The 13,254-nt window shown below is 40.0% G+C and overlaps 1 protein-coding gene across 3 annotated transcripts in view; it reads right to left on the reverse strand.

The window, feature by feature from the left end:
- LOC137250912 (band 7 protein AGAP004871-like) overlaps window positions 1-13,254 on the reverse strand; it is a 104,854-nt gene that overhangs the window by 9,672 nt on the left and 81,928 nt on the right. For 2 of the 3 annotated variants that reach the window (XM_067784631.1, XM_067784630.1), the window contains exons 2-3: window positions 3,152-3,668; window positions 2,918-3,083 (exon numbers count right to left, since the gene is read on the reverse strand). In XM_067784631.1, the coding sequence (XP_067640732.1) occupies window positions 2,918-3,083; window positions 3,152-3,654 (669 nt within the window). In that variant the 5' untranslated portion in view covers window positions 3,655-3,668. The remainder of the gene's footprint in view (window positions 1-2,917; window positions 3,084-3,151; window positions 3,669-13,254) is intronic. The other variant, XM_067784632.1, reaches the window with a different exon arrangement.

The raw sequence follows: 13,254 nt of genomic DNA on the forward strand, positions 1-13,254 counted from the left end.
GGTAGGAGTGACATCAAAATATTTTGGAGTTCGAGGAGGGACAAGCATCGATAGGATCTCTGAACGAATGCTGTACGAATTATGCGATTTACCACGTTTTTGTACGTTACAAATCGAAAGGCAACTTACCCGTATAATCAGTCTTCGTGTTGCAGGTGACTTTCAATTTAGACTAAGTCAAAAATATGGTATATGGGACAGAGGCAAGAATGGCAATGAAGTAATCGACGTACCGAAATAAACTCTAAATTTGGAATGGATGCCTTTTTGGGAAGCATAGCTAATAACGAAAACAATGTCCGTAGAGAATTTCTTTCCAGCAAGTCAGGCTTTGAATTTATTGCTAGGAATCATGAACGCCAGCCAAGAGAGCAAGGGGAAATAAACCTCTGAGATTTAATCGAAAGGAAGGTTATTCGGAAGACTTATAGTCCCTCGCTACGGTCTAATGGCGGGTATCGACGGGAATATTGTAATGAGCAGTGCGAGGTTCATGCAGGGAAGCGGATGCGCGGTCTAAGTCATACTATGTGACGCTTCGTTCAAAAAGGTATTCCTATCGGCTACCGACTTTGACAAAGCACAGTTTAAAAACTCAATGGAAAACGTTTTAATCTCCCAGGTTCGCAGTTGGGAACGGAATACCCAGGCATTTGGCCGTTTAACATAACGTAGAACATATCGAACAAATCTTTTGATCTTCAAAAAACTAAGCTCAAGCATTTGGAGAGCATTTTACTACTTCTTACTCTTGAAGATATACAAAAAGTTCGGGTTAGTACCTTAATGGTGCTGTTTTCAGGAATGTAGCGGATCAATATCGGGCAACGGACCATCAACATCATCAAAACTAGTCAAAACCTACGTTATCGTCTTTCCTGTCGAGAATAAATCATAACAACTGTTTGATATCATATGAAGGAATACTTTCTGGGCCGGAGCATCTATTCAGTCGCATTCAGCATGTCCTAGCCTGCAAGGCATTTGGGTTAGTTCGAACAGCAAAGGTACCAAAAGCAGCTCATGCGATGTGTGTCTCCACATGACATCAATTGTAATGCGGAACCAAGCCTCTAACAGCAAATTTCCTGTGGTCCAACCCTGTTGAAACTTGGAGTCTCATTAGACGGCTTTGATGACAAATTGTAAGCGGCCACACCTACTAAATGGGGCGAAGCACTGTTAACATTGCATCCAAAAAGATCTAAGATCCTGGGAGACTTGACACGGTCTTTCGTGTACATCGCCAAGAATCAGCAGGTCATTGGCGTGATAGATGAGCCTCGAAAGCAGGAATGGATCTGTGGCATGAGTCTGAAATATGAGCTTTACAGCGCACATGATAAAGGTAATCCTCGTTTTTGTATATTATCTAAAGCAAATCTAAATGCTCCTCATTTTACTTCAGTTTAGTACCGCAGACATGACAGCGGTCAGATTTAAGAGACCAGAGAGAATTTATAAAATGGTGTCCTTTTATCTAGCCCACGTTTACCAGGGTCCTCTGGAAACCGAAATATTCAGAGAGTTCGTAAGGTATACAAATCCGCGGAATGCTCGGAGGCGACCACTCCTTTCCACTGTAAAATCTCAAACAAATGGCTGAGGTGAGTCACTTTATAACATTGGCGTTAATATAAATATCAGTATCTTCTTAGACCACCTGTATATCCCCCAGCTGGTTAGGGGGTCAGAATATACCCGCGCTAGGTATGCCTGTCGTAAGAGGCGACTAAAATACCAGATTCAAGGCGTTGTGTAGCGCAACCCTTTCAGGTTGACAGCGCAATATATAGCTTCTCCAAACCCAATTGTCAACCTTACCTAACCGTGGCGAATTCAGTTTCATTAACACCCGAGGCTCTGGCGACCCCAAGCTCCTCATGGAACTAGGGGTGGGGAGGGAGGGATATCCTGAAGGTTTAATGTAGTCATATAAATCGTTCCCGAAATGGTGGGGCTAGTACCTTAATGGTGCTGTGTTACTGGATCTGTATCCGGCAAAGGACCATCACATCGATAACACTCCCCAAATCCTTCAGGGTGAAACCTTATCGCTACAACAACAACAACAACCACCTATATATATCAGGTTTTGTATATTTGAGTCACACTCAAGCCCTAAATACATACAAAATGTTAGAAATTCATTTACAAGAGCTTAACGGTGGTACGCCACTCCATTTATAAAGCAGAGTTGGGTGAGTTCGCCAGAAATTTTTTGGATAGGTCCTGAGCTAAAAGAAGAAAAAAAAAGAAATAAATCGTAGCAGAAAAAGCTGTCTTGGCGGTCGTAATAATTTGCTAGATATAAAAAAATAAATAAATGAAGGGCGCGATAACCTCCGAAGAGATTTAAGGCCGAGCTTCTCTTCCAATTTGCGTCGTGCTCCTTTTAATTTTTCTTACAAATTGGTGGAACGGGACCTACTTGTTTTATGCCGACTCCGAGGGGCATCTGCAAGGCAGATGATTTTTCACTGAGAAGCTTTTCATGGCAGAAATACACTCGAAGTGCCGAGGGGCGACCCCGCTTAGAAAATTTTTCTTCTAATTGAAAAAACTTGTTTCTCAAATTTTGATGTTGCTTTGCTCGGGGCGTGAACCCAGGGTCTTCGGTGTGGTAGGCTGAGCACGCTACCATCACACCACGGCGGCCGTGGTAGATATACCTATGACCCATTTTATGTTTGGTGCGAGTACAAATGTGCTCTGATCATCACTTTCCGTGTGTGAGATATGAATGCCAGTTTGGTCCTCCTTAGAGGCATTATATCTGGTAAGGGCTTTCACTGGATGGGAGGTTTGAAGATGCCTCAGAGTAGAAATTTTTGCGGCCGATGCGTCTGGTTGTTCAATTAAGTAATAAAATACCAAAATAATTAGAATAATAATAAGAAACACCTTTCCCACCCACCTGCAATGCGGATGGACTCGCTGAAAGCATTTCAGATGCCTCTTTCAATGCACGCGACGACTTCATTTCACCTTCAGCAGCAATCACTTTTGCGCGAGCTTCACGTGCTGCTTCTGCTTCAGCTGCCATAGCGCGTTGTAATGCCGTTGGCAATGATACGTCTTTGCTATTCAAACATAAAGTAAATATTCATAAAATATTTTAAAAAAATCCGGCACAATAATTAAAACTTACATTTCCACCCGTTCCACCTTTACACCCCACGGATCGGTTGCCTCATCCAGCGATACTTGCATTGTATGTGATATAGTTTCACGTTCCGTCAATAATTCGGATAAGTTTCGTGTGCCCAGGACGTTTCGTAATGTTGTGGCCGCCAGTAAACGGGTGGAGTGACTATAATTAGATACTTGTATGACGGCTTTAAGAGGATCACTGATACGATAATATACAACTGCATCTACTGTGACGGTTACGGAATCCTTCGATAGTACTTCTTGTGGCGGCACATCAAATGAAACGGTGCGCAAATCCACTTTGCAGTAATCATCGACGCAGGGTAATACGAAGAAGACACCAGGACCGCGTGCCCCACCACTACGTAAACGGCCCATACGAAAGATCACAGAACGCTCATACTCTGAGACGACTTTGAAGCATACAAAAATTGATATGGGGAAGGTAAGTATCATAATTATAATGGAAAGCAATGTTGCTATTATTTCCACACAACCCATTTCGTCATTCTCTGCTGTAATGAGGAGAAACAGTTGAATCAATTACTGGTTGTTTGGAGCTTAGGCAGATTTTGATACATTCTTTTGGGAAATTTACAAAAGTCTCGCATTCATTGCAAAGCTTTAAAGCGTTTCCATGGTTCCCAATATAAAATAAGTGTAAAACGTAGTACGTACATTTTGTGGAGTATTAATGGTGTTGATGGTCCTTTGACGGATATAGATTCGGTACATTCTGGACGGCCCAAGCACCATTAAGGTACTAGCTCGGTAATCTCGGGTTCTATTTAGTATGACCACATGGAATCTTCTAGGCTATCACGCCGTCCCACCTAAATCCAGAGGAACTTGGGGTCGCCATTGTCTCAGCAGCTAAAGAAACAGTATTCGTCATCGGTAGGTGAAGTTGACAAATGGGTTCGATAAGCTATGAATTACGCTGGCAACCCCTTGAATAAGTTTGGTATTTTACTCGCCTCTTACGACAGGCACACCTAAAAATAAATGTAAGGCGCGATAACCTCCGAAGAGATCTAAGGCCAAGCTTCTCTTCCAATTTGCGTCGTGCTCCTCTTGATTTTCCCTACAAATTACAAATTGGCCGGACGGGACCTGCATGTTTTATGCCGACTCCGAACGGCATCTGCAAGGCAGATGTGTTTTCACTGAGAGCTTTTACCTGCCGCAGGTATATTCTAAGCCCCCTAACCCGCTGGGAGGAGCTAATTTAGGTATTTCCGTTGGGTCGTCAAACAAATTCTGGTAGCAATATGGACACATTCAGTCTAGGTGAAACCTTTATTTACCGGCCAGTTCAACATAACCTAACCTTATCGAATGCCATTTATCCGAATAGATCCGAAATGGTGAATCGGTCTAATGAACTAGGGATTACGCGTACCCACAAGATCCATAATCTATTATTTTCTTTTTTTTAAGTTCGATAGCATATACTTTTTTTCGTTTGAGTGAAAATAGTTTTCGATCCGTGATCGTAAGTGACGATGTGGCCCCTGGTAAGACTATAGACACATTCAGTCTTTCTTGACCGGTCAGTTCAACCTTACCCAGGACATACGACAAATATAAGACGGATTCCTGCTTATTATATATTTGCTAAAAAAAAATTTGGATAAACAACAGACGCAGCCATGCCCGAAAATCAGCTTGCCAACGTAGAAATTCAAGAGTAAATAACTCCGGAGAGATTTAGGGCGCGCTTCTCTTCCAATTTGCGTGGTGCTTCTTTTTAATTTTCCCTACAAATTGGCCCATCTAGAAACCTTTTTATCCTAAACATTTCAGCCTAATAGACCCAAAGATTCATTCAAAGTATCTGGTCTCTTGGTTATCGGGAAGTTTAAAACTCGAAAGCAAAACTTCCGAGCTCGGATTATTTTTTTAGTTTTCACGGTCCCTCGACCACCTAGCGAAAATTGTATTCATCATGTTGCATTTTCTTTTGGGTTCTGAATTATGTTCTTAGTTTGAAGAATCTAGCTCAGTATCAGGTCTTAGGGCTATCGGAAAGTTGCTTAAAGCTGGAAAGCAAAATTACCCAGCTCGGGCGATTTTTTGATTTCTCACGATCCCTGGACCATTTAGCAAAGTTTTTTTCCCTCATGTTAAATTGTCATTGGGTGTGTGTTCTATATGTGTTCCATTTTTCAAGACTCTAGTTCTCCGGGAATACTCAAAAATGGATTGAAAGATTCTCCAATTTTGTATGGAAATAGACGGAAAAACATCAAACGAATAAAATATATAGAAAGTCAATAACGACGCGTATATATCAAGAAACATAATACAACCTATATCAACCTCCTTCCTACAAGGATTGGAGGAATGTAAGAAAATGTACGGAAATGGCTTGCTGTTGACAGCAGCCTTCCCATATACACGGACGGCTGCAAGCTAAACGGTGGAGTAGGAGGTGGAGTATACTCAAGGGACCTTGACCTCCAGCTCTCCTTCAGACTTCCCCACCACTGTAGTGTGTTCCAGACAGAAGTTCCAGCCATAATGGAAGCCGCAGCTAGGATAGGTAGACACACTGTCGGCAAAGAAATCTTTAGTTTCAGCGACAGCCAAGCTGCCATAAAATCTCTTGGCTCCTACTCGTTCAATTCTGAACTAGCACTAATCTCTCGCCTATCTCTTCAAGAGATGGCCCAAGAGAAGCGTGTACACCTCACATGCGTCCCTGGACATAGGGACATCGAGGGAAACTGCATTGCAGATGAACTCGTTAGGCAGGGTACAACCAGGCAGATTCTCCCGGCCAAGAACGCTTAGCTATGCCCTTGTCCACATGCAAGCTAATGCTAAAAGAACACATCCACCGTCAAGCCGACGAAAGAAACCTGGTCTAAAAGATCCCGTCACGTGTACAACCTAAGTAGGGATACAGTTTCCACACTTGCGGGGCACTAACTGGTCATTGCCTTATACGTAGGCATGTAGAAAGGTTAGGAGCGCCTTACCGTCGATGCGGCAGGATATTTAAAGAGGATGATGAGGAAGATACGGTGGTTCACCTCATCTGCAACTGCCCGGCACTAAGCGGAGCACGGCAGCGCTTTCTGGGTGCTCCATTTCTAGATAATCTGAGCGAGGTTGTGGAGCATGACGTCAAGGACCTGGTAGCTTTATCACGTCCTCAAAATGGTTCGAAGAGGAAAGGAAACGGTGTATTTTCGTGGTATCACAGCGGGCCTAATATTACTGGCCTAAGTGTGCCCTCGGGCAGCCACCTCAATCTAACCTAACCTTCTGAAATGGCTTGTGGTGTGAGAGCAGGAGTCTTTGCGACACCGCTTGACACCTCCATTCATAGGCGCCTTCTGAACTCAATGAGTGTTGTTCACAGTTAGAGACACATTACCAGATGTCGGAGCTACAAAATTCCGGGGGCGCGAAAATAGAGCATACTTCAGTTTTCTTCTAATATACTATTTATTTGATTAATTTAGAAATTTTTATATTAAAACGGCGCTATTTGAAGTCTGGTGCGACTTGCCACACCAACCAAGAAACCAGTGATATTTCGTCACTTTTTTTTCTTCCTCCCAATTTACCGTCCGCTAATTTTTTTTTTATACCCGCTGTACTTGTACACAGGGTATTATAACTTTGATTGGATAACGGTTGGTTGTACAGGTATAAAGGAATTGAGATAGATATATACTTCCATATATCAAAATCATCAGTATCAAAAAAAAATTTGATTGAGCCATGTCCGTCCGTCCGTCCTTAACACGATAACTTGAGTAAATATTGATATATCTTCACCAAATTTGTTACACGAGCTTATCTGGACCCAGAATAGATTGGTTGAAAATGGGCGAAATCGGATGATAACCACGCCCACTTTTTATATATATAACATTTTGGAAAACACAAAAACCTGATTATTTAGTAAATAATACACCTAGAATGTTGAAATTTGGCATGTGGACTGATATTGAGACTTGATAAAAATTTGAAAAAAAAAAATATTTAAAATAGGCGTGGCACCGCCCACTTGTGATAAAATAAATTTTACAAATGTTATTAATCATAAATTAAAAATCGTTACACCTGTCGTAAAAAAATTCGGCAGAGAGGTTGCCTGTACTATAAGGAATGCTCTGAAGAAAAATTAACGAAATCGGTTAAGGATCATGCCCACTTTTATATAAAAGATTTTTAAAAGGGGCGTGGACGAATAAAATAAGCTATATCTTTGCTAAAAAGAGCTTTATATCAATGGTATTTCATTTCCCAAGTGGATTTATAAATAGGAAAAATTTCAAATTTAAAAAAATGGGCGTGGCACCGCCCCTTTTATGACTAAGCAATTTTCTATTTTTCGGGAGCCATAACTCGAAGAAAAATTTGTTCAGAATAGAACCATATGTATATGTATTATTGCGCAGCCTTGTAACAATATTAAGCACGCAAAACAAACAACAAAAGCATTTCAAGTGTACAGCGGGGTATGTAATGTTCGGTTTCACCCGAACTTAGACTTCCTTACTTGTTCGTTTCTAAAATTCTTTGATTAGTTACCGAATTTTCAAGGACAAGTCGGCTTCAGAAATTCGATTTTCTATAGCTCTAGAGCAGGGATGGGCCTATTTTGGGCTCCTAAATCAGTTTCAGTGCAGCGAGTACAAAATGAGACGTTTGTGTGTTTTGGGGTGTTAGGGGTGTAAAAAAATACATTGGAAATATCGTACGCTTCGTCTCAAACGATATTCATCGTAAAAAGGTTGCGGAAACACTAAAAGTATTAAAAAGTATTTTTAAAGTAGTAGCATTAGAGGAAGTGGTAGTAGAAAACCGTATTAATGCACGTTTCGTATACAATCGTGGGAAAACGAAACCCTTTTCAGACTTGTTGGCAGTGTTGTCGTGAGCCTAGAAAGAAATGTATCAGTTTACAAAAAAAAAGGTACCAATCGCATAAACTAATTTTACCAGTTTTATTATAAACATAACTCCTTTCATTTATGAATTTCAAATTATGGGGGAATTTTCAAATTTCTTCAGCTCACATATATCGTTAAATCCACACTGCAAAAATTGTTGGAGCATGTGTTGCATTTGTGTTTAAGACCATTTTTCTAATGTCATTTTTCTTTGTTTATGATTTGAATCATAAAGGAACTTTTAAAATTACAACTGAAAATTCAGTTCGAGTTGTGAATCACAAAGGCGACATTACATATTTGTGGCCTTTAGTGCGAGCGAAGCCGCCGGTAAAGGCTAGTTTATCCGAAAACGCTTAATAATTTGAACATAATAAGAGCTGTTGCAGCTCTATTTTCCATATAGCTTGGTAACTTTTAAATATGTATTAAGCAAGATGAGCAATATGTGTTTGTATATTATTCTCTTCCTGTGTTCTTCGCCCCACATACCTGCACCTGATCGTCCCTCACCTTGCACTTAAATGTGCAAAGCGTGCCCGTATGAGCAAAAGGCTCATACGAGCCGTTTTGCCCATCGCTGCTTTAGAGGAGTCGCAGTAAAGCGACAATTCGATTAATCGAAGCTAGGGGAGGAGTATTCGAATACTGTTAACCGAAAGCATGCTAATGTTTCATACCAAATAATCGGTTAACCGGTTAGTCGATTGATCGAATAATTTTCTGAGCTCTAGTATGTATATTATTTGAAATGTGTGCACCTCTGCAAAAACTTTTTTAATTTAATTTTAATGGCAATCTTATTGAACAGAACAACCAAGATGTGTGTTGCATAAATTGCATAAAATGAAAATTTGATTGCATGCAAAGTATTTAATGAAGTCGTTAAGAATCGCCCAAAAGTGCAACGCAAACAAATTTACATTTCGATAAAAGCAAACTTTATAGGCGATTTTGAGATAAATTCTTAGAGAAGTAATAGAACGTGCCATTTACAATATGCATGCATACATCATATACATACTTTTTTTGCAGATGAATCCGCATGCTTTTTTGCCAGAGATCGTAAAAATTGCTTTTTAATTATTATTTTTGAAGTTTTTTTTATTTCATTCGCAAAATATTAATTACTTTTCGAACTTTTTTCTTATTATTTTTAACGGCTTTTCAGATCAAGTCCTTTAGTTACTTACTTAATTGGCGCTTAACCGTTTAAACGATAGGGGGTCACCCTGTCTGAAACCTCGTTTAGTTTTGAACGGCTCGGAGAGGTCCTTCACAATTCTGACTGAGCTGATGGTGTTGCCCAGCGTAATTTTGCGCAGTCGTATAAGTTTTGAGGTTAAACCAAATTCAGCCATAGCGGCATATAAGCAGCTCCTTTTCGTGCTGTCGAAGGCGGTTTTAAAATCGACGAAGAAGGATGTGTGTCGATTCTTTTTCGCGGGTTTTTCCAAGAATTGGCGCATTGTAAATATCTGGTCGATGGTAGATTTACCAGGTCTGAAGTCGCACTGATAAGGTCCAATCAGCCGATTCACGGTGGGCTTCAATCTTTCGCACAATACACTTGACAGAACCTTATATGCGATATTAAGAAGGCTGATTCCGTGATAGTTGGTGCAGTTTGCAGTATTCCCCTTTCTGTGGACTCGTCGGGCATGCACTCGTCCGCCCATAATTTGCGAAGAAGCTGATGCATGCGCCATACCAGCTCCTCGCCGCCGTGTTTGAATAGCTCCGTAGGCAATCCATCAGCACCCGCAGCCTTGTTGTTTTTTAATCTGGTTATTGCTATTCTGACTTCGTCATAAGAAGAGAAGTGTACCCTCCATAATCTAAGTACTCTCTGGACATCGGTTACAAGGTCGCCGTTTTCGTTCTTACAAGATTTTGCCCCGGACTTAAAACCTTCCGTCGAATTTTTTTGTAAAATTTTCGAGCTTTATTCCTGGTGGCTAGCAGCTCAAGCTCCTCCCACTCACGCATTTCTGCCTCTGCTTTTTTCTTCCTGAATGGGGGTCTCGCTTCCCTTTTAAACTCGCGTTAGAGTTCACAGTAGAGTTCCCTTGTTTTTTCCTCGGCGGCAGTACGAAGTCTTTGGAGACATGCTCCCACTGTTCCTGCATTCCGTCGGGTTGAGTTGTGCTCTCAGAGAGCAGTTGTGAGAGTCGAGCTGCGAAATCATTGGCAGTCTGTTGCGATTGCAGCCTTTCGACGTCTAGCTTTCCTTGTGTTTCTTGTTCCTTGGTTTTAGCCGCTCAGAGGCGGGTGGGTATTTTGCCTACGACGAGATAATGGTCCAAGTCGATGGTAGGTCCGCGGATCGTGCGCAAATCTAAAACAGTCCTTTACTTTTACCAACATTAACATGGCCACTAAAACGAGATTTCGATGATTCCTTTAATTGGGATCAAAAGGTTTTTAAAACCTTGATTTACCGGCTAATCAATTAGCGTCAGCTACATATTTCGAAGCAGAGATTGCTAACGTGTTTTGTTGCGGACCGACAAAGTCTAGACGCTATGAAGCAAAGAAAGAAATAATATCTACTATGAGTTCTATTAAAATTGCCACTATGAGTTCTATTTATTGCCAACGAAAAAACATATTTATTGGTCGTAATAATTATCAGCTAACGTTAAGAATAAACTTTACAAATAATTATTGAAGAAACAGCTGAGAGCTTTGGAGACAAAACAAGGGAAAATCACCATGTAGGAAAATCAGCCTAGGGTAACCCTGGAATGTGTTTGTATGACATGGGTATCGAATGGAAAGTATTAAAGAGTATTTTAAAAGTGAGTGGGTCATAGTTCTATAGGTGGATCAGGGGTGACTCTAGAATGTGTTTGTATGATATGGGTATCAAATTAAAGGTGTTAATGAGGGTTTTAAAAGGGAGTGGCCCTTAGTTGTATATGTGAAGGCGTTTTCGAGATATCGACCAAAATGTGGACCAGGGTGACCCAGAATCACCAAATTTCATCCATTTTTTTGTATTTGGTATAGAATTATGGAATTTTTTTAATTTTTCGAAATTTTCGATATCGAAAAAGTGGGCGTGGTCATAGTAGGATTTCGCCCATTTTTAATACCAAGATAAACTGAGTTCAGATAAGTACATGAACTAAGTTTAGTAGAGATATATCGATTTTTGCTCAAGTTATCGTGTTAACGGCCGAGCGGAAGGACAGACGGTCGACTGTGTATAAAAATTGGATGTGGCTTCAACCGATTTCGACCATTTTCATACAGTTACCGGCATAGAAGCTATGCCCCGTACAAAATTTCACAAGGATTGGTAAATTTTTGTTCGACTTATGGCATTAAAAGTATTCTAGACAAATTAAATGAAAAAGGGATCCACGCCCATTTTGAAATTTTCTTTTAATTTTGTATTTTGTTGTTGAATGGCGGCCACCGTGGTGTGATGGTAGCGTGCTCCGCCTACCACACCGTATGCCCTGGGTTCAACTCCTGGGCAAAGCAACATCAAAATTTTAGAAATAAGGTTTTTCAATTAGAAGAAAGCTTTTCTAAGCGGGGTCGCCACTCGGCAGTGTTTGGCAAGCGCTCCGAGTGTATTTCTGCCATGAAAAGCTCTCAGTGAAAACTCATCTTCCTTGCAGATGCCGTTCGGAGTCGGCATAAAACAAGTAGGTCCCGTCAGGCCAATTTGTAGGAAAAATCAAGAGGAGCACGACGCAAATTGGAAGAGAAGCTCGGCTTAAAATCTCTTCAGAGTTTATCGCGCCTTACATGTATGTATGTATGTTGAATGCTGACATAATTTACTTATATACTGTAAAGACATTAAATTTTTTGTTAAAATTTGACTTTTAAATTTTTTTTCTAAAAAGTGGGCGTGTTCGGGGTCCGATTTTGCTAATTTTTATTTAACACACATATAGTAATAGGAGTAACCTTCCTGCCAAATTTCATCATGATATCTTCAACGACTGCCAAATTACAGCTTGCAAAACTTTTGAATTACCTTATTTTAAAAGTAGGCGATGCCACGCCCATTGTCCAAAATTTTATTGATTTTCTATTCTGCGTCATAAGGTCAACCCACCTACCAAGTTTCATCGCTTTATCCGTCTTTGGTAATGAATTATCGCACTTTTTCGGTTTTTCGAAATTTTCGATATCGAAAAGGTGGGCGTGGTTATAGTCCGATTTCTTTAATTTAAAAAAAAAAATAAATTTTCATTCAAAAATTATTTTTTTACGTATCTGCTATAAAACTTATAACTGGTTAATACTGAAAACTAAAATTACAAAATTTTATCTTGATCCATCCGTTTAGGTTTTGTGGATCTCGTATTTGTCCCGAATTTTATAAATAAACATTTGAAAACTCTAATGCCTAGTATTTATGTAGGTATGTGTATTTAATTACAATAGCTCATGATCCCACTAGTTGCCGATTGAAAATAGGAAACAAATTTTCATACGATTGAATTTTCGATATGATAGTATATATGCGTAATTGTACGTGAACAATTGAGTTTATTGGCATATTAAAAGGCGGATTTGTTAAATTAAATGGTGCATAAAAACACAAAACGATTCACATATTTTTAGTATTCGCATCAACGAAAATTATCTGAAGTCATAAGAAAACAAATAAGGGCTGCACTGTCTTTGGCTATGCCAAAAATCTTATATATTTTATAAATATGACTAAACTATGATTTAGTTGAATTTTTAATTAAAGAGCAGCACTATTAGTGTGGCGGCAGAAGTCGCCAAACCTACGCTAGGATAAGCAATTTATTTACATATATGTATTAGCTGGGTTTTTTTTTACATCTACATACATACATATGCACTTAAACTTTATATGGGCTATCAAGTGCGTAACTTTATCTACACTTTTGAAATTGCTGCGCAGAAAATAAGTACTCCTAAATGTTAATACGCATAATTCTCAGATGCAACTGAAATGTGTAGATTCCGTTCTTGTCTGTTCGGCAGAGTGGACGTGCAGTGTCATCCTTGCCTCAACTACAATATTTTTGGACTTTTTTGGTTGAGATGAAAATTAAAATAGGCCTAAAGGTTGGCATCTGTGCTCCATTCTGGCTTTCTGGCGGAGTTGGAAGATGCAAGGTTTCCCTGACCTGCAGTTAGGGTGGTGTTTGTGCGCTCCTAACAGGAATCAGTAAATTAATAATTGGCG

Source organism: Eurosta solidaginis, chromosome 4 (assembly GCF_040869045.1).
Source record: "Eurosta solidaginis isolate ZX-2024a chromosome 4, ASM4086904v1, whole genome shotgun sequence".
Classification (NCBI taxonomy): Eukaryota; Metazoa; Arthropoda; class Insecta; order Diptera; family Tephritidae; genus Eurosta; species Eurosta solidaginis.